The sequence below is a fragment of the Borostomias antarcticus genome (genome assembly GCF_949987555.1).
Source record: "Borostomias antarcticus genome assembly, chromosome: 6".
NCBI classification, from domain to species: Eukaryota; Metazoa; Chordata; class Actinopteri; order Stomiiformes; family Stomiidae; genus Borostomias; species Borostomias antarcticus.
The window spans coordinates 10,286,571-10,311,740 of NC_140239.1; the positions used below are offsets into that span (position 1 = coordinate 10,286,571).

General features: G+C 45.6%; 1 protein-coding gene across 1 annotated transcript in view; it reads right to left on the bottom strand.

The window, feature by feature from the left end:
- The window catches only part of nf2a (NF2, moesin-ezrin-radixin like (MERLIN) tumor suppressor a), an 89,336-nt gene that overhangs the window by 45,357 nt on the left and 18,809 nt on the right, over positions 1-25,170 (bottom strand). The window contains exons 7-14 of the mRNA XM_084439265.1: positions 16,510-16,585; positions 13,764-13,898; positions 12,609-12,683; positions 12,012-12,125; positions 10,815-10,937; positions 9,343-9,560; positions 4,015-4,120; positions 3,553-3,719 (exon numbers count right to left, since the gene is read on the bottom strand). Coding sequence (XP_084295391.1) covers positions 3,553-3,719; positions 4,015-4,120; positions 9,343-9,560; positions 10,815-10,937; positions 12,012-12,125; positions 12,609-12,683; positions 13,764-13,898; positions 16,510-16,585 — 1,014 coding nt within the window. The remainder of the gene's footprint in view (positions 1-3,552; positions 3,720-4,014; positions 4,121-9,342; positions 9,561-10,814; positions 10,938-12,011; positions 12,126-12,608; positions 12,684-13,763; positions 13,899-16,509; positions 16,586-25,170) is intronic.

Sequence of the window (25,170 nt, forward strand, 5' to 3'; positions counted from 1 at the left end):
CATACAAGCGCATTTGTCCCTCAGTCCAAGCCGCACCCCCGTATCAGATTGATACTATCACTGACCTAAACGTGATGCAGGCGGAGACTGAGAGGGGGAGGGGGGGTGTGGACATGGATGGAGAATGGGGAAAAAATTTACTCAGACGAAGTGTGGCGACAAGGTCAGAAATTGGTTGCATCACAATGGTTGCTCCCTTATCTGGCAACACAGATTCACTCCACTGTCCTTACCATCCTCAGAGTAGTGGACCGTGTCATCAAGGAGAGACTCACAAAGTCATCAGGAGGGCGTGCTTTGAGTCTCGTGCTTTGCTCCATTCAAGCAACACACAATCGGGAGGCGGGCCTTAGCCCTTTCGAGGTCATCTGTGGCAAGCAGATGTTCATCTCACAAGTGATGCGTTGAGTGGTTACTGTGAGGAATTGAGCATGGCTGTGGCCAGGGCCCACAAGCAGGTGCTGGCAGCATGGAGCGAGATCCCCGAGGGGGGACATGCTCTAATCCCAGGCCAGGACGAGATGATAAAGAAGTTTTCAAGAGAGACATTAGATGCGAAGTGGGGGGTGGAACGCCCCCAAACCATAAGAACCCTGCTTGAGCTCAGATGATTTGATTTGGGTAAATAAACAGCTTTTGATTGTCGCTCAAATCCCGTGTTGGATAGATTCATTTGGAATACATCAGAACAAAGAAGACCATGGTCATTACTACAGTAAGTGTTGGAAATGTATGCTGCAAAAGGAGAAAAATATACAGTATATTAGTAAAAGCTTAGCTCTTTTACATCAAATACATGTAACATAAATGGCATTATAATAGTACCAGACTGCCAGGTAGACCTACTAACCTCACTAGCACCAACATGACCACACACAGGTCAAACAGACCCTTTTCTAAGCAGCCTTGTTGAGGTGTCATAGCAGGGTAAACACGGGTGCAATTAATAACAAAATTATGGCCCTGTTCCATTTAGGATTTAGGAGAGCCAAGATCCTGATATTGTGCATAGTGGCTCACTGGAATGGCTGATGCAATAAACAGAATGGGACCACAATTAATTTGATCAATTACACCTGCATTTTTCATACTATGACACATCAACATGGCTACTGGAAAGACTCTTGGTTTTAGCAAGTGGGAGACTAAATGAGTGGGAGAACACAGTTCCTCCACAGCTAACCTCGTCCAAATAATGTTAGCTTTGAAAACATGTTTGGTCATCTTAGCTAGATAACCAAGGTTAGTTAATATCAACACTAACATTATATAGGCTCTGATCTATGGCTAAAAATAAATCGTGTCACAACGGTCACGTTAGAGACCAGTTATTGAGAGCTAACGTTAGCATGCTAAGATAACTAACACAGCTAAGCTAGCTATCGTACCTAACATTAGGCTAACTAACGTCAACATGCTGGATAAAGACAGATAGCTAGAGATTCTTTTATCTAACATTAGCTAGGTTGGCTACTAATCAGACAATGAGATCATGGTAAAAACCTCCCAATTTATATGACAACCACAAACACAGTTATAAAACTTCTGTACAAAATATATAAAAATTAGAGGTGGTCATCATTAAGACTGCAATTATTCAAAAGATGAGGAGAAACAGTTCAGAGCTGCCTTACCGTGTTGGATAGATAGCGCAAAGACAGCAGGTGTGCGAGACAGACAGATTACTGTTGGGGGCGGGTGTAGGGGACTGGGGGCGGGTTTTTCACACTTAAGTGTGACGTCAAGAAAGGGAAAAATGTCAAGGGGAGCATTTTCAACCCAAGTGAAATTGGACTGAAAATGTTAAGCTTCCAGTTTCTCCAAAACTCCAAAACAGATACATTTCACGTTTTTATTGTGTTTCTTCAATGTGCTCTTGTGCAAATAGCACTTACAAACTAAAAAAAATGTGAAAATGACCATGTTATACTGTACCTTCAAAGTTGTCCACCGTCTTCACTATTCTAAATTCAGGTTGTGCACTTTTTGTCCCTCTGTCTGGCCACGGTGTGACAGGTGTAAGGTGTCTGAAGGCACTCACACCTCACACCTCACCCCACTGTAATTGGCTTCTGTTCCAAAATATTTCACTGGTACTGAAAGGCCTATAAAAGACTCTTTTCAGCTGAAAGGTGGACTTGCTACAGTATCTTTAGCTGGTCACAGTCACCTGAAAGCTTCCCCATAGCTACACCGCAATCTGATGTTGAGAATGACTGTTGCTAAGACACTCATCCTGAGGGAATGGAAGTGGTCGTCTCCCCCTCCATTCCAGAGTCGGATGGCTGATTATGATGGCAGTAGTACAGATGGAAAGACTCGGTGCGTTCCGAATCACGTACTTCCATACTATATAGTATGCCAAAAATGTATGTAGTATGTCTCAATACATAGTATGCCACACACAGTATGGCAAAAATAACAGGATGTCCTACTACATCCGTTTGTATTTTGCAGTATGCAAGCCAGCATACTTCGAAATTCAAGTGCGAGTCGCGCCGGAGGCGTTTTGATGAATCCCAGCTGTGGACTAATGTCGCTTAATGGACGGCGACGGATGTGGTCATATTTCAAGGCGCAATGTTATGACAAGGTAGTATGTCCCAATTGGATGCATACAGCGTGCAAAGCACGTACTTTCTAGGGGCAGCTGTAGCACATACTGGTAGTAAAAAGTAGAAGTATGCGATTCGGGAACGCTGCCTCTGACCCTTGAGGACTGATTCAATCAGGAAATCTCCGGCTAGGTGGGACCCATTTCTCTCCCATCTGGATGAGGCTGGGGTGGGATGAAGTTCACTTAGCCGTTTTCTCACACACCCTGTTGGTGACTTACACACCATGGTAGTATCTTTGAGCACAGTGCACAACTGGCGGCTCTTATATATTCATCTTTTAGTTACATATTTTAATTTATTAATTATTTGTCTAAGCAATTATTTGTCTGTTTCTTCTTGTTTGTTCTTTAGTTTGTCCTACTGTTATGCAAAACTGCTATGCAAAAAAAAAGACAAGAAAGAAAGCTTTAGTATGTGGCTCAGTAATAACTCAAATCAAACTGTAAAGAGCCTTTAGCCAGCCACGGTCTATCGTGAATACAAAACGTCTCTTAACCAATCAGATTGCAAGGTCGCAATTGCCCATTGTATAAACAGATATATAAAATCCAGCCCAACTCTTCAGCGAGCGGGCCGTGCTGCCTGGTGACATTTGAGCCCCTCTACGCTTGAGGGAGCATGGCAGTTACTGCGGCATGAATGAGTCTGATTGGATGAAGTCAGGCAACAGCAGAGCATGCAGGGTTGGAGAGGGAGAGAGAGAGAAAGAGAGAATGGCAGAGAATGAGGGAGAGGGAGAGTGAGTGAGAGAGAAAGAGAGAGAGAGGCAGAGAGGGAGAGAGAGAAAGGGAGAGAGCGTGAGAGGAAGGGAGAGAGAGAGGGAGGATGAGAGAGAGAGAGAGGCAGAGGGAGAGAGAGAAAGAGGGAGAGAGCGTGAGAGAGGAAGGGAGAGAGAGAGAGAGGGAGGATGAGAGAGAGAGGAACAGTCACTCACTTCTCCTTCTCTATCTCCATGGAGAGGCGCTTCATGTCTGTGTCTTTGAAGTCGAAGCTGAGGTTCTCCCTACTGAAGCTGAGATTGGGCAGGTCAGCTGGCAGGTCACCTGGCTGGACACCTGACTGGACCCCTGGCTGGACAACTGACTGGGGGGGCTGGGTTGGCTGAGAGGGAGGGAGAGTGTGTTTCAGAGTGTGTGTTGCGTTGGTTTTGGCTGAAGAGTGTGTTTCAGAGTGTGTGTTGTGTTGCTGTTGGCTGAAGAGTGTGTTTCAGAGTGTGTGTTGCGTTGGTGTTGGCTGAAGAGTGTGTGTTTTTTAGAGTGTGTGTTGTATTGGTGCTTGCTTCAGAGTGTGTGCTTCAGAGTGTGTGTTGTGTTGGTGTTGGCTGAAGAGTGTGTGTGGTGGGTGGGTTTCAGAGTTTATGTGTGTGTGTGTGTGTGTGCGTGTCTGTGTGTGTTACCGGGTAGGCAGCCTTGCTGGTGATCTCCAGCAGCTTGTGTTTAGCCCGGCGCTCAGACTCCCGGGCCTCCACAAGCTCCTGCTTCAGCTGCTCAGCTTCTCCGGCCCTGGAGAGACAACAGGGAGAGACCACACTCTGTCAGACAGACCAGCCTCCCCCAGCCCTGGAGAGACCACAGGGAGAGACCACAGTGTCAGAGAGACCAGCCTCCCCCAGCCCTGGAGAGACCACAGGGAGAGACCACACTCTGTCAGAGAGACCAGCCTCCCCCAGCCCTGGAGAGACCACAGGGAGAGACCACACTCTGTCAGAGAGACCAGCCTCCTCCAGCCCTGGAGAGACCACAGGGAGAGACCACACTCTGTCAGAGAGACCAGACTCCCCCAGCCCTGGAGAGACCATGGAGAGACCACATTCTGTCAGAGACCAGCCTCCCCCAGCCCTGGAGAGACCACGGAGAGACCACATTCTGTCAGAGAGACCAGCCTCCTTCAGCCCTGGAGAGACTACGGAGAGACCGCACTCTGTCAGAGAGACCAGTTTCCCCGGCCCTGGAGAGACCACAGTCTGTCAGATTATTAATTATAATGTGAAACTGGCGTTCGTCAACATGATACACACTGTGTTACTGTATAAATCAGATTTATTTGTGCGTATTTTTTCAGATTTCCTCAAGTAAGCAAGCTTAGTAACGCGGTTTCTCCACACAGTTTTATAAATGAGGCCCCTGGAGAGACCATGGAGAGACCCCACTCTGTCAGAGAGACCTCGGAAACATTGTCAGGACTAGGGATGGGTATCGTTAGGATTTTATGGATACCGGTATCGATAACGATATTGCTTATTGATACCGATACTTATCGATACTCTTATCAATACTGCTCTACCACTTTGGGAGTCGCACACTGCCTGGGTCGATGGGACTTTCTGTCTCAGTTGGGCTTTATTTACATAGTGGACTGTCACTGTAAAATAGTGATCCTGTGTGATATTTGTCCAGCCATTGCTGGTTATGGCTACTTTTTACACATTGGCAAGCTCACCTATGATGTTTCCCTTTTCAACTGCATGCCAAGCGGGTATGAGGGTGTCTGATAATGTCCCTCTGGAAGGGGGGTGGGAACTGGGGTTAAGGGCTGTGGGCATCTCCCTCAGCACAGGGGTGCGATCACGATCGACCAGAGGCTATGCAGGTAGATCTTGAGCCATTCAAAAGAAAAGCCATAAAAAAGGTGACTTGATGAAGCACGTTGAAGTTGTGTGCGGAGGCAAGCGGCTGTGCAGCTGCGTTGGCTGATTTATGAAACGAATGTGGCTCCATGGATTTATTAAACGAACGCATTAAATACCGATAGCAGCACCGTTTGTCCATGAGCTTATCGATATTTCAGTACTGACCCAATGACGTACCGGTACCAAAACATACCGGTTCCCGATACCCATCTCTAGTCAGGACACAGAGACACAGACAGAGAAAGAGAGAGACAGAGAGAGAGAGGGGGGAGAGACAGAGAGGGAGGGAGAGAGACAGACAGAAAGAGAGAGCATGGGTAGACTCTCAGACCACAGAGACAAAGGGAGAGAGACATTCATAGAGACAGATAGGAGGACACCATGGAAACACGCTCAGGGACACACACACACACACAAACACGCACACACACACACACTTCAATGACTATTTGTGTTCACATAATTTAACAAAATCTTGAACACAAACAATAATAGATGTGGAAGCACTGGATATTCACTGACTGTCTCCTAAAGCCCCAAACGCAACGAGTCAATTGACGCGCTTCATTTGACTCGCTTCATTTGACGTGGTTCATTTGACGCTCCTATGGCGCACTGCAGTCAGCTTTGATAGGGAGCTGATTTAATTTAGATTGATTTGTCCCCTTTTGACGCTCCAAAATGTAAACAAGTTCGGAGTAGAAGCGTCAAGGCAGTTTGACTCGCCTCAAAACGCTTTTGGTGCGTGATCGGCCACAATTGGTGTACTTCAAAACGCTAGCGTCAGACTCTTCCAGTGCGTCTGGGGCTTCAGTGATGTAATGTATGGCAGTCTATGGATACAGGAGAAAGTCTCCTCCATATATGACGACTTCCAATTATCACAGACAATGAACATCATTTTGCCAGTGCCTTAGCTTTTGGCTTGGGCAACACACACACACACACACACACACACACACAGGGACAGATGGGAAAGACACAAAGAGAGACAGAGAGACAGACACACGCACAGAGGGACAGACGTAGGGAGGGAGAGAGAGAGAGAGAGAGAGAGAGAGAGAGAGACATAGTTGGGGGCCAAGCAGCGCAGCTGCTGCAGCACCCATTGTGTTTGTACGTTTTCTTCTTCTTTCTTTCTTTCTTTCTTTCTTTCTTTCTTTCTTTCTTTCTTTCTTCTGCCATTGGAGTCTATGGCAGCCTATAGAACCGTATGGTCAAAAGTTGTGAAAATTGGCACACTCATTCGGGACAGTGCCCTGACCCTCCTCACCAAGTCTCATGTCCACACCTCACCCTTAAAATGTATCTTCTCCTAGGGATTTTCAACAATCTACATGAAACTAGCTGTACACATTCTCTAGACCAATGTCCACAAAAGCATTACAGGGATTTTCGATTGTCGAAGGCGTCCAAGAGGAAAAGAGGAAGTGTGGTCATATCTCTGTAACGTTTTGATGTATCATCACCACATTAGGCACACTCATCGGGTAAAGTCCCGTCACCCCTGTCACCAAGTCTATGTCGACACCTCAAACTCTCTAGCGCCACCAATCTGTCAAAGTTGGAAGTGCGTTTATTCTGAACCGTATGCCCAATTTTCAAAACTGCGGTAGCAATTCGAATTCTATGGCATGTTTCGCTTGTTGTCTTTGATGCGCTGGTCGCGCGTCCTGCTTGATCCCCACATTGCTGCTTGCAGCTATATTCATCTTATTGACATTGCTTTTCAATGTCCAAACGCTTGCTTTGGCAATATGTACAGTGTTACGTCATGCCAATAAAGCCATTTGAATTTGAGACAGTGTGTTGTGTGCTTTGGCAATATTGCACTTGGTATGGCCATGCCAATAAAGCCTCATTGAATTTAGTTAGAGAGAGAGAGAAAGAGAGAGGGGGGGGGGGGGGGGGGGGCACCATGGAAATACACTCTCAGGCCAGAGAGACACAGATAGAAAAATACTGTATCGAAAATCAATCCATCACCACCTTCCTGTTCAGTGTTCACCTTCACTGACACAGGACAGGAGAAACAACAGAGTCTCAGCGCCCTTGGTCACAAGGTTAACCAAAAACCCTCCTCCCCATGTCTGAGAGAACACACACACACACACACATATTCACACACACACACACACACAGTACACACACACACACACACATAGACATATACAGACACATATATCGACACACACACATACACACAAACACACACAAACAAACAAACAAGCAAACAAACACACACACACATATATATTGTACACACACACACACACACACACACGATACCATGAAAACACTGCCTGTATTACTGAGGCAGGCCGTGTTAGATGTGTTACACATCTCTCTCTACACACACCTGGCTTTGCAGCATGCACTATACTAGTACAACCAAAGTAACAATGAGGACTTTCTGGTGGTCGATTTAAAGAATTCTAACTGCTAACACAGCACCATGCTGTTTGTTTCAAGGCTGATCCAAGAGGCCGTGGTTGTAGTAGTCATTAATCTGCCTCGTATCGTCTCATCCATTTCCGAGCGCTTCATAAGTCAACTCTTAACTGCTTTCTCAATAACAAAGACACGGAGAGAAACAGCGAGCACTGACCACAAGTCTGTCTGACCCCTAGGCTGTTAGCAGGAAGGACAGCAGACAGAGAGGAGGGAAGATAGGAGGAGAGGAGGAGAGGGAGGATAGGAGGATAGGAGGAGAGAGAGGATAGGAGGAGAGGATAGGAGGAGAGGAGAGAGAGGAGAGGGAGGATAGGAGGTGAGAGAGGATAGGAGGAGAGAGGAGGAATGGTGGGAGGAGAGAGGAGGGAGTAGAGGAGGAGGGAGGATAGGAGAGAGGATAGGAGGAGAGAGGATAGGAGAGAGAGGAAGAGGAAGGATAGGGGGAGAGGAGAGAGGGGGATCGACCCCTTCTTCTTTTCTAGGGAGGAATTGATTGGCTACCTTTGCTGATAATTAATCAGCCCTATTAACCACCAGCTCCAGGCCAGGAGACACTGTGTGTGTGTGTGTGTGTGTGTGTGTGTGTGTGTGTGTGTGTGTGTGTGTGTGTGTGTGTGTGTGTGTGTGTGTGTGTGTGTGTGTGTGTGTGTGTGTGTGTGTGTGTGTGTGTGTGTGTGTGTGTGTGTGTGTGTGTGTGTGTGTGTCCGCAACAGCTTGGACAAAGGCTCCATTAGTTTAGTAAACATGTTCTGATGTTTTCTTTGTATGTGTGTGTGTGTGTGTGTGTGTGTGTGTGTGTGTGTGTGTGTGTGTGTGTGTGTGTGTGAATGTTCTGATGTTTTCTTTGTGCGTGTGTGTGTCTTTGTGTTTATGTGAGGTGTGTGCCTGTGCGTGTGTTTGAAGGTTAAAGGAGTAGTTTGGTATTTAGTGTCATAAGTCCTGTTATAAGGTTATTTACCATCATATACAACGGTCTGTGAACAACGGTCCTTGAACATTTGAACATTTTGACAGACATTGCACTCTTCAGATGTCAGTGCTCATTGCTCTCTCATAGCCCTTTTCCACCAAGGTAACTCTGGTTCGTAAACCGGTTCGGTTCAGAATTCTTGGAACCTTGGTTCCATCTAGGGAACGGGACCGCGTTTCGACTAGTTTTGAGCGGAACCGTTGTACGTCATTATATCATCACGGTTCGCGCTGAAAAACCTAATATTTTTTGGTGCCGGTTCGGAACCAACTTTGGGGTTCCCGAACTCATTTCTTTTTGGTCGAAATGCTTGGAACCGTTCAAAATTAGGTTCACGAACCGGCACCGAAACGGTTCCTTCTTGGTGGAAAAGGGCTAACAGTGTCACAGCTACATGTAAGTACACAATGGCTATATGTAGGTATGCCCATAAAGAGCCATTATATGGTCAGCTGATGGGTCTCTATGAGCATATTTATGCCCATAGAGCTCCAATGTGTACTATTCAGCTGTGACATGAGCAATGAGTGCTAATATCTCAAGAGTGCGATGCCTGTCAAAGAAATGTATGTATGGATCGTTGGATATGATCGTTAACAACCTTATAAAAAGGGCTTATATGATGCCAAACTACTCCTCTAAGTATCTTGAGGGAGCCCTCCGCCTCCCACCTGCGCTCGGACTCCTCGGCCATCTTGAGCGCCAGCATCTCGGCCTCCAGCATCTTGTGCTCCATCAGCCTCCTCTCCTCCTCCGAGCGGATGGCGGTCAGCTTGATGCGCTGCATCTCTGACTCCGCCTCCATCGCCTTCTGGGCCAGCAGCTTGGCCTCCTCCGCCGCGATCTGGGCCTTCTCCGCCAGCAGGTCCGCCGTCTCCTCCGAACGCATCTGGGCCGGGGGGGGGGGGGGGGGGGGGAGGAGAGATCGTCATGGCAGACTGGGAGGGGTAGACGGGCTCAGGGGGTTACAGATCAGGGGTCAGCGGTTAAAGGTGCAGTATGCGGTTTGCGATTTCCTGCTATTTTTATTTATATGTTTTTAAATGATGTTGACAAATGCAACCGACAAAATCCCCACCCCTGTCCTTCAGGCCTCCCTCTGAAGCCACTCCTCCAAACCGGGGGAAAGCAAATGAGCAAAGGCACGAGCTCGGGTGGCAAGTAGCTCGGAAGGTAGAGCGGCCGGCTGGGGATCGCGAGGTCCCCGGTTCGATCCCAGCTCCCGACATTGTGCCTGATCGTCCTTGTGCAAGACACTGAACCCCAAAATCGCACCTCACACCAAGAAGGTCTCCGAGACTACTTCTCTGGAGTTTGCATGTTCTCCCCGTGGCTGAAAACAGACCACCCCCCTCGGGTACGGTAATTTAATTTGAAATGAGTGGACACACTTATTACAGTCCTGCGTCTTCCACATTACAGATGTATTTCATTTTAGTGTCAGAGCACTTTATTTATTGATTGCTGTCAGGATGAGGTCAGAACTCCAAAAAATATAACAAATGCTTCTGAGCCAAACCGCATACTGTCTTTAAAGGTCAGAGTGTGTGTACCAGGTCAGTGTTAAAGGTCAACGATCAGGGTGTGTGCACAGTACCAGGTCAGGGGTTAAAGGTCAGGGTATGTTTACCAGGGTTACAGGTTACAGGTCAAGGTGTGTTTACCAGGGTCAGGAGTTAATGGTCAGGGTATTTTTTACCAGGGTCAGGGTGTGTGTACCAGGAAGTAGCCTAGTGGCCCATAGGACAGGAGCCTGTCTCCTGGTTCCTTAGCGTGAGGCAGCTTGATGTACAAGTACAACCCCTGGACATGACGCTAGTATGAGTGCCAAGAGAGGCGGGAGGCCATTTCTTATAATCTTTTGTATGACTTGGTCGGGGATCAAAACCCCAACCTCCCAATCTCAGGGCGGACACTAACCACAAGCTGGGTGTGTATACCAGGGTTAAAGGTTAGAGGTCACGGTGTGTGTACCAGGGTTAAAGGTTACAGGTCATGGTATGTGTACCAGGGTTAAAGGTTACAGGTCAGGCTGTGTGTAGCAGGGTTAAAAAGTTAGAGGCCAGGGTGTGTGTATCAGGGTTAAAGGTGAGGGTGTGTGTACCAGGTCAGGGTTAAAGGTTAACAGTCGGGGTGTATGTACCAGGGCCTCGTTGGCCATGTGAGCCTCGTCCTGCAGCTGCAGTAGGCGTCTCTCCAGCTGGTCCCTGGCTCTCTCAGCGTCCTCACGGAGCTGCTTCTCCCTCTCCAAACACTGCCTCTCCATCTGGGGAGAAGGGACAGTTAAGTGTTAGTCTCTCCAGCTCCACCTCTCCATCTGGGGGGGGGGGGGGGGGGGTTAGAGTTAGTCTCTCTCCAGCTGGTCTCTGGCCCTCTCAGCCTCCACCTCTCCATCTGGGGGGGGGGTTAGAGTTAGTCTCTCTCCAGCTGGTCTCTGGCCCTCTCAGCCTCCACCTCTCCATCTGGGGGGGGGGGTTAGAGTTAGTCTCTCTCCAGCTGGTCTCTGGCCTTTTCAGCCTCCACTCCAGACACCGCCTCACCATCGAGGGAGCGGGGGAGGGGGGGCAGTAAGAGCTAGTGTCAGACATAGATGGCTTAGCCAGAGATAAAAGGATTAAAACAAGATAGAGAGAGACACAGTGATAGACTGATGGCCAAGAGATTACAGCCTCACATCACCTGTTTCCTACATGTAGTATTATTGTAGCCTACCTAATTCTTATTATTGTACTAATATTCTAGCAGTACCGTACCCCACCTGTTTTCAATTAGCAGTATTGTTATAGTATTATATTTGTATTGCAGTAGTACTGTAGCCCACCTGTTTTCTATGAACAGTACTGCAGTAGTACTGTAGCCTCCTCTTTTCAATGGGCAGTATTGTAGCACTAGTGTAGTAGTACTGCAGTAGTATTGTAGACTACCTGTTTCCTATGTGTAGTATTATATTAGTATTGCAGGAGTACTGTAGCCTACCTGTTTTCTATGTGTAGTATTGTAATAGTATTGCAGTAATATTGTAATAGTATTTCAGTAGTACTGTAGCCCACCTGTTTTCTATGTGCAGTATTGTAATAGTATTGTAGTAGTATTGCAGTAGTATTGTATTAGTACTGTAGCCCACCTGTTTTCTATGTGTAGTATTGTAATAGTATTGCAGTAGTATTGTAGTAGTATTGCAGTAGTACTGTAGCCCACCTGTTTTCTATGTGCAGTATTGTAATAGTATTGCAGTATTGTAATAGTATTTCAGTAGTACTGTAGCCCATCTGTTTTTTATGTGCAGTATTGTAATAGTATTGCAGTATTGTAATAGTATTTCAGTAGTACTGTAGCCCACCTGTTTGCGGGCCCTCTCCTCGCGGGCCTGGGCCTTCATCTGCTGCACCTCCAGAGAGTCCACCCTCCTCCTCTTCATGAACAGGTCGTGGTTCCCAATGCACAGCTGCAGGATCTGGAGGGGCGCGTCCAGAGTCAAGAGGCTATTCTACAGGACCCTGTCAGATTTACTCACTCTTTGTATCTTACCACCATGTCTATATAGAGAACTTTTCCATCTACAATGTAGTAAATGGAATACAAATATTGCCTATAAGGCATGCCCCAATCTATTGAGGTGAACTTCGGTATGCTCAAGACATAAATAATTTTGTGTGAGTCTATAGATACATTCTGAGCATGTGTAACATTCTTATTTTGCTCAAAACCTGTTTCCATCACATGAACGTCGAATCAACTCAGTAATTCACCCTAGCAAGCATATTAAATCAGTGCATCGGCATTCAATCAATGTAATCCTTTTTCCACTAACCGTGTCACAGTAACTTCTAGATGCACATCTATTTTGAGCGAAATATCTTTTTGATGGAAATGGGCTTATGACACACTTACCCAAATCAGACATAACTAAGAATACGCCTGTATATGACTCACTCACCAGCTTGTTCACCCTCAGCCTGGTGGAGTTGAACTTGAAAACGTCTGTCTTCTTGTCCAGGGGTTTGATGGCAAACTGGGGCAGAAAACACAGGAAGGTGACATAGGACAAGTAAGGAAGGTGACATAGGACAAATAAGAAAGGTGACAGGAGAGGTAAGGAAAGTGACAGAACAGGTAAGAAAGGTGACATAGGACAAGAAAGGAAGGTGACATCGCAGGTAAGAAAGGTGACATAGGACAAGTAAGGAAGGTGACATAGGACAAGTAAGGAAAGTGACAGAACAGGTAGCAAAGGTGACATAGGACAAGTAAGGAAGGTGACATAGGACAAGTAAGGAAAGTGGCATACGGTAGGACAAGTAAGGAAGGTGACATAGGACAGCTAAGGAAGGTGACATAGGGCAAGTAAGGAAGGTGACATAGAACAGGTAAGAAAGGTGACAGGACAAGTAAGGAAGGCGACATAGAACAGGTAAGAAAGGTGACATAGGACAGGTAAGGAAGGTGACATAGGACAGGTAAGGAAGGTGACATAGGACAAGTAAGGAAAGTGACATAGGACAATTAAGGATGGTGACATAGGACAAGTAAGGAAAGTGACATAGGACAAGTAAGGAAGGTGACATAGGACAAGTAAGGAAGGTGACATAGGACAAGGAAGGTGATATAGGATGAGTAAGGAAGGTGACATACAGTCGGACAAGTAAGGAAGGTGACAAGGGAGAGGTAAGGAAGGTGACATAGGACAAGAAAGGAAGGTGACATAGCAGGTAAAAAAGGTGACATGTAACAAGTAAGGAAGGTGACATAGGACAAGTAAGGAAGGTGACATAGAATAGGTACGAAAGGTGACATAGGGCAAGTAAGGAAGGTGACATAGGACAGGTAAGGAAGGTGACATAGGACAAGGAATGTGACACAGGACAAGTAAGAAAGGTGACATAGGACAGGTTCTCTCTGGGGATCTCCTGAGGTGGTTGGAGTGTAATCTATCTACTACTAGTCAGGGGCCTGAGCGTCAAACACCTTAATGCGTGGGACAATGGCAGGACATTTGGTATCTCCTCTTTGTCGCTGTAGATGTTTAAATCAGGCCTTGTGACGTAGCTCTTTGTCGCGGCAGGAGAAGTTTTAAGCAGGCCGTGTGACATACCTCTTTGTCGCTGTAGGAGATGTTGCGGATCTCGTTCCAGGGGAAGGAACACCTGGGCGTGAGCTTGTTGTCGGGTTCGTAGATGTGCAGCCCCAGGGCGTCCACTCCCAGCAGCAGATCGGTTCCCTTTTTGTTCTGAAGACACAAGCAACCCGGGGAGAAGCTGTGATGATGAACGAGAGACGAAACTAAAGCTCTTCCCCGCCGGCCGTGGGCTGAGCGGCAGGGTTGAGACTCCCGCTGCCAGCTCTCCCTGACAGCCCCAGCCACGGCTTGCCACCACAGTACATCAATCTCACTCACACTGATGAAAGCCAGGAAGTGGCTTTGGTAAGTGCTCGTTTCAGGACTGTCGAAGCGGTAATAATGTCACATCTGTTTCTCGTGGCTCCAGTTATTCCTGGGTACATTTGAACATCAGCGCAGATTGACCGCCGTGGCGGTTTGCTGTTGTGCGCAGAAAGCAATTATGTTGCTATGCTCTCCGACCTTGTAACATGACCTCTTATCCCAGTTCCTTTTCACACAGAGAGCGCGCTTGTTGTCGAACCAGAAAGACACGTAGAACAGGGAGCAGGAGAAAGATGTGATGTAGTTATAGGGAGGAGAAGGAAAATGATGTGAGTTCATTATGAGAAGGAGAGGGATGTGAGGTAGTTATGAGAAGTGATATGAGGTAGTTATGAGGAGGAGGAGAGTGTTGTGAGGTAGTTATGAGGAGGAGGAGGAGAGTATGTGAGGTCATTATGAGGAGGAGGAGAGTTATGTGAGGTAGTTATGAGGAGGAGGAGGTGAGTGATGTGAGGTAGTTATGAGGAGTAGTGTTGTGAGGTGGTTATGAGGAGGAGGAGGGTGATGTGAGGTAGTTATGAGGAGGAGGAGAGTGTTGTGAGGTAGTTATGAGGAGGAGAGTGATATGAGGTAGTTATGAGGAGGAGAAGGAGGAGGAGAGTGATGTGAGGTAATTTCGAGGAGGAGAGTGATGTGAGATCATTATGAGGAGGAGAGTGAGGTGAGGCACTTCTGAGGAGGAGGAGGAGGAGGAGGAGGTGTGTGATGTGAGGTAGTTACGAGTCTCAACGCCAGACCCATGAGAGTTCTTTCACCGATACACTACATAAGCTGTGTTAACTACGTTAGTGCATGCTGCAGATCTCTCTATGGGTCTGGGACACTTCATGCAAAAACCTGGTCTTCTAATCCTTGGATATTCATTCGTAGCGCCGGAATCCCGACGACTTTATCTGATCAGGCGCTCCCACCCATAGATATGCCCCGCCCATCTAACCTGGACTAGCGTCTCTCATTTGCTGCTACGACCTGTCACTTTCAAATTTGACCCGTCGATACGCCCTCAGAACACCAGCTTGGGTGGCGAAGTGGCTCAGACTCTATTATGTACACTGCAAAAAACATTAGTTAAAATACAAGAAATAAATACTGAATTTGAGGATACATTTCTTATTACACTAGTGAAATTATCTGTCCATGCAGCAAGATAATTTTACTTCATAAGAAATCTTAAAATAAGCTGGTTCGAGTCTAGATATAAGATAGAAACTAGAAGATAACTTTTAAAACAAGATAATTAATCTCATATTTCAGTTTTATTAAAGTTATTATTAGTATTTGAGTCTGGAGAGCCTATGTGGAGGAGAATGAGCAGAGGAGCTTTTCAAGGCATCATGGGGCTCCACCCGTTCCACGGAGGACTCTGTATGGATCTTAATTTGTATTTTTCAGACCTGTGATTTTTCTGAGGGCTATCTTCATGTGCACGACATGTATCACGTACAATGTTTCTCTCGCTCGCTGATGTTCGCTGATCCCCGGGGCATGTTCGCCTGTCACGCAAGGCATGTTGGTCTTTTAAAATATATACTGCTGGGAAATTCATTTTCCTCACCTCAATGCTAATGCAATTTTCAGATTTTTAATCATGTTTATTGAAAACAATAGACATATTACATCAGTTTAGAGGTTACAAAGTCATAGAATCCAATTTCCCTTTAATGAATGAACAAGTCTATAGCATGCCTGACTTGTCTAGTGGATATGCTTGACGTTGCAATAACGGTGTTTCATGTGCAAGCTGCAACATTGTGTGGGAAACCTACACGTTTTAATCCTTGGGTAATCACAGCAAACCAGAGGATTAAGGGGATTAAGTTTGTATATTATAATCGTTTGACCGCCCTTGTTCATGTACCGCGGGCGCTTTAGTCCACATTAATTACTCATACCAGTGAGCTCAGTGTGGTCCACTACACTTGCAGAATATAAAGTACAGACTGATGTAACCCAAACACCAAGTTTACAGAGTATAGACTGATTTAGCCCAAACACCAGGTTTACAGAGCACACACTGTTCAGAGGGTTAGGGTTCATTTGTGGTCTGCTAGACTCTCAGAGCACACACTGACGCATTGGCTTTATATCCCTGGTTAGTTTAAGGTGGTATCCCTGGTTAGTTTAAGGTGGCATTCCTGGCTAGTTTAAGGTGGTATCTCTGGCCAGTTTAAGGTGGTATCTCTGACTAGTTTAAGGTGGTATCCCTGGCCTGCCTGGCTAGTTTAAGGCGGTATTCCTGGCCAGTTTTAAGGTGGTATTCCTGGCCAGTTTTAGACCCCCTCCATACTCAGAGGATGCTACGCTTGTCTAATTCACTGCTGAGTGATCAGTGTGACACAGACTCAGCTGTTTCATATGGTTCAGTGCTGTAAGGAGGAGGAGGAGCCAGGCTCACCCGGATGAGGAAGTAGTTGACGCCATACATCTCCAGGTCCTGGGCTATCTTCAGGTACTCCACCTCAGCTTCATCCCTGGCTCACAGAGGAAAGAGAGGAGATCAGGGAGCGGTCTAATCTTGCCTCCTCCTTCCTCAAGCCAGGATTTTGATGGAGAGGTTGAAGACAGAAGGAGCTGAGGAGATAGTTTAGAGATTCAGCCCATGTTTACAATCTAACTCTCTGGAAGTCTATGCAACATGAGGGAGGTGAAGACATCAGCATGAGTTTGACACTCTCTCTCTCTCTCACACACACACACAAACACACACACTCTCTCACACACACACACACACACACACACACACGCACACACACACCAGTGGAGGCTCGTCCATTGAGGCAGGGGAGGACAGTCCTCCTCAGTTTTTGGAGAGAAGAGAGGGATTAAAATATAAATATATGAATTTATTTATTCATAATTAATATGATCTCAGTTTTGTTCATAAAGCAGGTTTTCCCTATGGATAAAAACCCATTATTGAAATTCTAAAGCTCCAACAGTGACATCTATAACATGCAGCTGGAGGATTCATAGATATCTATGGAAGGGAGGCTAGCCTCCCTTAGGGCGGGTTCTTTTCTCTTAAATCAATGTAATGCCTTTTTCTTGATAATTTGGCCAAAACGCTGAAAAATTACCGCAAGGGAGGACAGTACTCCGGCCCTGTCTGAACAGGATTCAGATATTGACATTTTGTTAGTCCAATCACATTCCAGATTCCAGATTTACCACAGTGAAGGCCGATTGAGTCGGCGTTGATGTCTGTGTTTCTCTTCCCTGTGCCATTGGATACTTTTTGTGTGTTCGTAGCTCCATAATATAATACATCCGAAAGTATTATGGGACATATTATACATCAAACTGTTCGTCTATTTGGCTTTATTCTAGCCATCTAAATATCTAAGCTGACATAAATACTTTTTGAGCTAGAGCCATCTGAACACAACAGTTCCACTGGCTGGCTTTAGCCGGTAACGTTAGCTACGAGGTGCACGTCAGGCTACAGCATAGGCAGGCGCGCAGATTGGCTGGAGGCACAAACTGTCGGCAACTCGTCCAAAACATTTCTAGAGACTGGGTCGCAACACCGGATCGGAGAAATCCACAGCCTGGCTCCTGCTTGCGTGAGAATTGATCGCTTTGCGGTGCTAATTCCTCATCCAGTGATGTATGGGTGGATGGAAAACTTTCAACTGAATGTTCATATTGTTCTGATAATTGACAGCAACCCAAATGAGCTAATCCCATAGCTGTACCATTGCTAGCTAGTCATGAGCGAACTGTTGGATACTGCATTTGCTGTGCAACGTATTCCATTGTCCAGTTGTCAAATCTATTTGCCAACAAACTGTTTGAGAGCCAGCACACCTGTGTCCCCTAATCAAAAACATTTTTCATATATCACCTAACCTCTCCAGCACCTCACCAATATCAATTATTTTCTCTCTTTAGAGAAGAGTACAATCCATTACAACAACTATTGCTTACAATGTTTTATTGTTGTTTTGTAATATTTTATCATGAATATGATAAATAAATGATGCATGTAGTTAAAGAAAGTGTTATTCAGTTTTGCATATGCTAAAATTGACTGTAAATCCACTTTAACGCTGATATTTCAAATAATAACTGACTGAGGGAAAGTCCCCCCCGGCGCCCATGGGCGGTTCGCCTCTCTCCTCCTGTCCTCCTCAGTTTTTTGAGTCACCAGCCGCCACTGACACACACACACACACAGATAAGCAATTTCTGCAGCGCTCAAACACTCCTAAATACAGCGTTGAGGAAAGTATATTAACGGAGTAGTTGTGACATGAGCAATGGGCACTAATATCTCAAGGAGTGCAAAGTCTGTCAACATTTTTATGTGGACCATTATACCATGGACCATTATATATGATACTTATAATAACCAAACAACTCCTTTAAAAAGGTTTCCTGATTTTCCTCTCTTACTGGCCGGTTGCCAAAGCCCCCGCATACCCCAGAAATAACAACATTGGCATAAATAACAACATTAGCATATTTAGAAAGATGCCACACCACGCCTCGACTGGCAGACCAACTAAAGCCCGAGGCTTAGTCTCACATTAGAAGCCATCTTTCTCCTGCCTCACCCCCGCAGTAGAAGCCCGGGGGGGACATAACATTCAGAGAGGGTCCGAGATAGAGATCTGAAAACAACATTGATATTTCCACGGACTGCTGATGCCTTTGAAAATCTTACTTTTTAGCAAAGCCTTTTCTGACTTTGAATTAACTTTTTGACGTGTTTTTATGCTTTATTGTTTTTTTATGCTTTTCTGTTTTTATTGTCATATTTTGTTTTTTCTCTGTAACAGATTTATTTCAAATGTAAAATGCTTTACAAATAAAATGTATTACTACTACAACTACTACTAATACATTACATTTTACATTACAGTAATTAAGCAGATGCTTTTATCCAAAGCGAATAACAATAATTGCATTTGACATAGGAAAAGCCTTACTATTACTATTACTAGTACTACTACGTGCCAGAACTCACAAGTGCATCGCCTTTCTAAAACAAGTGACTAAGAGAATATTCTAGTGCTGAAGGCAAAGTGCAAGAATAGCAATCTAAAATACAATAGATTGTTGTAGTACTTTTTGAAGAGATGAGTTTTGAGCCTGAGACAAAAGATGGGCAGCGACTCTGCTGTCCTGATGTCAGTGGGCAGTTTGTTCCACCGCTGCAGGGCCAGGACAGAGAAGAGCTGTGACCGTGTCGATCGACCTCGGAGTGACGGGTGTGATAGAAATTTGAGGGCTTAAGCAAAGAGATGAGTTTGAGCTGTTCTTTACTACCCTGGCCGTCCTGTTTCAACCTACTGACCTCTGTGTGCCTGGTGTCCTCATCCTATGAAGCTTGTAAGAACAGACCCCTGCCCTGGGCATTTCTTGGTTTATGGCTCTCTAGGGGGTAGATTAAAATGACATCTCCAGGCCTCGTTTATGATCCTAGTGTTTACTAAACTGTGGTCTCCTACTGTGTCATTGTTTTTGCAGAACCACTTGGTCATATCACTTCGCCATTGTTGATGACGTGTTGCCATTGATAAATGATAGATTAGCCAATCAGATTCTAGAAATGTCATATCCAGGCCTAGCTTTGAATAGAGCGTGTCAGTGAGGTTCCACCACATTAGCATCACATGTTAATTTCCCATAGGCTTTAAAAAAAATCCTTATTTCGAGAATTCAGTCATGAACCCAGCTAATAATTCATCAGACGAATCGTGACCAGAAGTCCTTATGATCCATATGATATCAACCTTGTTTTAAGAAAATCACGTTTTATTTGCTATTTATATTTATTTGCGGTATCATTGAGAAATACTACACTACCCACAGTCCTCAAGTGGTGTTGTTACCATAGCAATGTGTACACTGTTGACAGTTGGCCGCGGGCGAGTGACTGCCACAGTTAGCTACTGCTACCACAGAACTCTGCGATTGTTTACCACAGAGAAAACAAAATGATTTCCCTTTCTGACATGATGCACTTTTTTAGAGATCTGTTCGAGTGGACGAACGGGTAGCAAACGTGCTGATCCTGTTAGTGGATTTGGGAGTCGATCTTCTCTCTTGCGTCAGGTCGCCTTGTTTTGAGATTATTCCACCGTTCTTCCTCTGCCCTCCTGAACTCACGGTACGTTTGAAAGAATCCTATTTGGATTTTTCTATTCTATTCTATTTGGATAAGTTTGCCTTGTTTCGTTTCTGACTGTATCAATGTGTTTTCTTTCCTCCAAAGCCCCAGGGTAGGGTGGTTGCGTTAAAAGTGTTCTGTGTATGCACGTTAGCAGTTTGTTTTTGGAGATATTGCTGTAGTTCTCTCTCTACCTTATACTTTTCACGTCAGCCTGTCCGCCCAGAAGACTGTGAATTTGAACCTTGATTTGATTTCATCCTTTGTGGTTGAGGTGAAATTCGTTTCTTGCCAACTAAAGGTAAGAAGTATTGTGTACTGCTGTTATAACTTTGTGGATTTTTTCTATTTAGGGTAGACACATATTTGCTAGCAAGGACGGTCTGAGGTACTGTTCGCAGGGCAGGGGAGCTAGTACCGCTCTTGAAGGGTTTAGGTAACCTTGTTCAGTGTTTCCCACAGAATTTTGGACAGCTATGGGGGGTGGACCTCCGAGCCTCTAGGGGGGGTCCGGGGGCATGCCCCCCCGGGAGAAAATGTTTAACATTGTTAATTTAAATGCATCAATTTGTCGCACTGAGAGTAAAATCAAAAAGCCATAGCAATTTAATCATCGGACCACATTTGGTTATGAAAGGGGATGGCAAAGAAGTAGTCATACACAAAATCATGGTAAACGAGACGGGACTTTAATAAATAAAAATCAATATTAAATAACATCCAGTGTCGTGGCCAGTCTTTTTTTTCATGAAAATACAGGTAACACCCTTACAAACAACTCAATGTGCCAAAGACCACATTTCCATCTACTGTGCAAAAGACTATTTAATGCAACATACTGCGGGACACGAGCCCTTAAAAAATGTCAGTTCTGAAAAAGAAAAATCTGGGGGGAAATGTGCCAGTGGAAGCTGAAATGACTGCAGTTGCTCAAAAGAGCCAGCTGAGCATCTAATAGAGATCCCTCAGAGATGGCAATTATGCAGTCTGAACGAGGCTTCCCCTCTGACACCAACAGCTGCCATACACCAGGGCAGAGGGCCTGGACATCTCACTGGTCTAATATATCTCCCACCCTCTCTCCCTCCCTCCTACTATCTAATGAGCCTCTGACACTAACAGAGTGTGAGTGTTTGTGAGTGTTTGTGTGTGTGTGTGTGTGTGTGTGTGTGTGTGTGTGTGTGTGTGTGTGTGTGTGTGTGTGTGTGTGTGTGTGTGTGTGTGTGTGTGTGTGTGAGAGAGAGAGAGAGAATGATGAGTGAGGGAGCTACCTGTCCTGCTGCCTCTACCTGCCCTCCTGCCACCTGAGAGTCAGAGTCAGTCCCTCTCTCTCTCTGTGCCTCTCCCACCACTGGCTCTCTGAGAGACTGCTGGCTGCTGGTTGAGGCTGCTGGCTGGAGAGGAGGCTCTCCTGCCTGGAGAAGCTGTCTCTCCTGTTGTAAATAAACATTTCACTGTTAGTCAATCCACTTTCTTTTTGTGACAAAAGCTTATGAATAATAATTATTCATTGGCAATATGTTTGGCTATTGACATGGCATCTATTGCTACATTATCCTAGCTAGCAAGCCAACGTTACCGCAGGGTTGTTTTTTTACGTTACGTTACCTCAGGCTCCGCAGCAGTTTCTTTATCTGCTTCTACTCTCACTTTCTTCTTGAAGAATGTATATATTGGTCTGGTAGTCATGACCTGAACGTCAAGAGTACAAACATATTAGCTAAGCTTAAGACAGTCCAGTTTTTCAATGACACTGGCCTGACTAACGTTACATGCAAACCTATCTAGCTAATGTTAGCTAGTGCTAGCCTAACTTTAGCTAGGTAATGTTGCTGGTAGCTAATTAACAGTCTAGCTTCGCGTTACATAGACTGAAAAATAAACGTTGCAGCATAGCCCAAATTATGTTTGGACAAGTAGACAACTACAGTGGATATTCAATATGAATTATATTGTATATTGTAAGTAGCTCACGTTAACTTACCTCAAACAACCGTGTCTCAACTCCATGTGGAATTCCAGCATGAATCAATGCAGCTGTGTGCAATTCACACTTCCAACAAGTGTGATTGGCACATGACCTATTTCAATCCACACGATTTGCGGGGGAGGGGGAGTAGCCCAGCAGAGTAGCACTATGAGAACAGCGCAAAACACAACAGCGTTCGAGTTTTTTTTAAATGTATTTATGAGTAGTCAAAACTTTTGATAACCTAAATTTTGCAGCTATGTCGGGACAAATCCAACTAGAAAGCCTTCAAAGTATTTGTCTTAGTAGATGAGGTGCAATACGTTGCTTGCCAACTGGCTTAGAATCTCTGTAATGTTAAACTTCAATGAGTGTAGCTTATTTTACATTTCTGAGTTCTGAGCCTGTTCTATGTTTTGTTTTGTTTCGTTAGCGCTACTGTCCTATCCTCCTGCTATCCAGCGTGACTATTGTTTAGCTGAATCCCAAATCGCGCACTTAGACGAAAGTGCAGAGCACTCGCGGCCTTGTGGCCTTACATGCGCGTTCCCGCTAAGTCCACAAGGGCTCAGGGTAGTCCCAAAACGGAATTGCTAGGTCCACAAGTGCGCCACTGCCGCCATTTTGCGCACTTTAACCGCACTTACCGAAAGTCTGCAATTTTGCAGACTTAGGAGCAGAAAATACCCACAGCCCACCGCGTCTCATGTGACACGGTGCTTGAGTGCATCCGAGTCATGATCCGAGTGCATCACACATAAATGATGACATTTGCAGATAACACAACATTTATCTTGAAATCCACATGCTGCAAACATATCCCACCCAACATAATTTTTAAATTATTATTAAATTAAAACAGACGTCAATCGGTCAATTTGCAGAGCCGAGCGGAGAGCTGAGGGGAGCGTCAGAGCAGCCTCTGCGTCGGAGGGACGCGGCAGCCAATGAAAATGAAGTGGGAGGGGCATTGAGTGAAACTGGCTTGGCACGCCGCTGGAAGTGCTGTCCCATTTAATTCACGGCCCTGCACCCTCTGGCCCTTCCAGCTGACGTCAATTAAGTGCTCAGGCCTCAGGCCGCAAGTGCGAGGGGCCGCAAGGATGGTTTGCGCACTCAGATTGGGATTCAGCTTTTGTATTTCCGACGCTGTTCTTGGATTGCCGTAAATCGTAACTGCTGAAAAAAAGAAAGATTTCCGGTATCCGATTGTCTGGGAGACGATAGTGGGAAAAAACTCAGTTCATCTCTCCCTTGCCCTGTAACATGAGCTATTGAAAATAAAGAGACACCGGTTGCCAAGTTACGTGGGTGGGTGAAAACGTGTCCTTTGTTTCTCTCTGCCTCTCCTTGAGAATTGTATTCTTTGTTTTATTTCCCGCTGTGTTTTTAAACAATAAGTTTCCTTTCATTGCTGCTTTTGATTGTATATCTTGTTAACTATGGGTTCCACTAATAGTTCACCGCTTGATATTGTTAATTTGTCTGGCCCTGTTAAAAGTGTAGCACTGCGGTTTTCAGCTGATGTTTGTGGGCATATTCCGTTATAGGCTAAATACAGAGATCTCCCTTCTCCATCAGGTACACTTCCTGTTACTACTCTAACTGAAGTTAGGGCCCAGCTAGAGTCCTAGTTCAGGAGACTAAGTTATGGAAAAGGTCTAGCAATACTTTAGATTGGAATGCTTTTAAGAAATGGGAACTAGTAGCAATGAGCGTTTTCTCAAGTCAGAGAAAGGTTTAGCTAAGAAAATTGATCAGGCAGCTGAGTGTTCCTTCCCCCAACTAGTCATTCTGACTTGGATTTTATTACACCTAATCTCTATCCGGACCTCGCCCAAGTTGCCCAAGACATGGGGGCTGCTCCCCCCGCTCCTGTTGCTGCCGCCCCACCTCCCAAGTCCCAACCCGGTTTTACCTCCCACCCCCCATTTTCCAACCACCCCTCGATTTTCAAGCGCTTCTGGTACACCTAGCCCACTGCTCAGCCCTACAGCAGGGGCCTCCCCGCCCCTACAGGGGCCTCCATAATACGAATCCATCTCTTCTAACCAAGTTCTGTCAGCACCCCATACCACTCCTCGTCATGGAGAACTTTACACTATAACTAGACAAGAGCTGGCTCGTCAACAAGCCATGCATGACGAAGTTACTGAAGCGTTAGAGGAAGGGCTGAGAAAATTACAACTCCCTATGATCCGTTGTCCTAATCCTCTTCCACTGCCTACCTAAGCAAATGACCCTGCTGGTTATGCTGCTTGGTCTCCGAACGTACAGACCAGGGCGTTCTGATGAACTGCGTGATGTGGCCTTAACCGATCCAACCAAAGACACTGACGAGTTTGATCATCTTTTTCAGAGTTTAGTCCGGATGTATGAGCCGGATGATCTACTTCTTGGCAGCAAAGACAAGGAGTCATGCATTGAAGACACAAGACCGCTGTTGTTTTTTCTTGCAGAGAATGGCCACAAAGCTTCAAAGAACAAAATCCAATTGGTGCGTGAGCAGGTCATATACCTTGGTCACATAATAACAATATTTGGCCAGACACTGGGGACCAATCATGTTAAAATAATTCTTGCACTGCCCCTGCCCACAACTAAAAAACAGATGATGTCACTGCTTAGGAATGTAGGCTACTGCAGAGCCTGGATCCCTGATTTTGCAGAGATAACACAACCACTGTCCGATCTTGCACATGGACAAAAGCTAGCTCCCTCTGACAAAATTACATGGAATGACGAAGTCCGACTGGCTTTAACGACGCAGCACCCTCTCTAGGTATTCCTGACTATGACAAGCCTTTCCATCCGTTTACAAACGAAAAGGAAGGTTACATGTCGCAGTTCTGACACAGACTGATGAGGAGCTATCGGGGGGAGTGACCTTGTCTGTCACTTCCTTCTCATGATCGTTGTTATGACAACGTGGAGAAGCTCAACAGCCATGACCTTACAACATGCACCACACA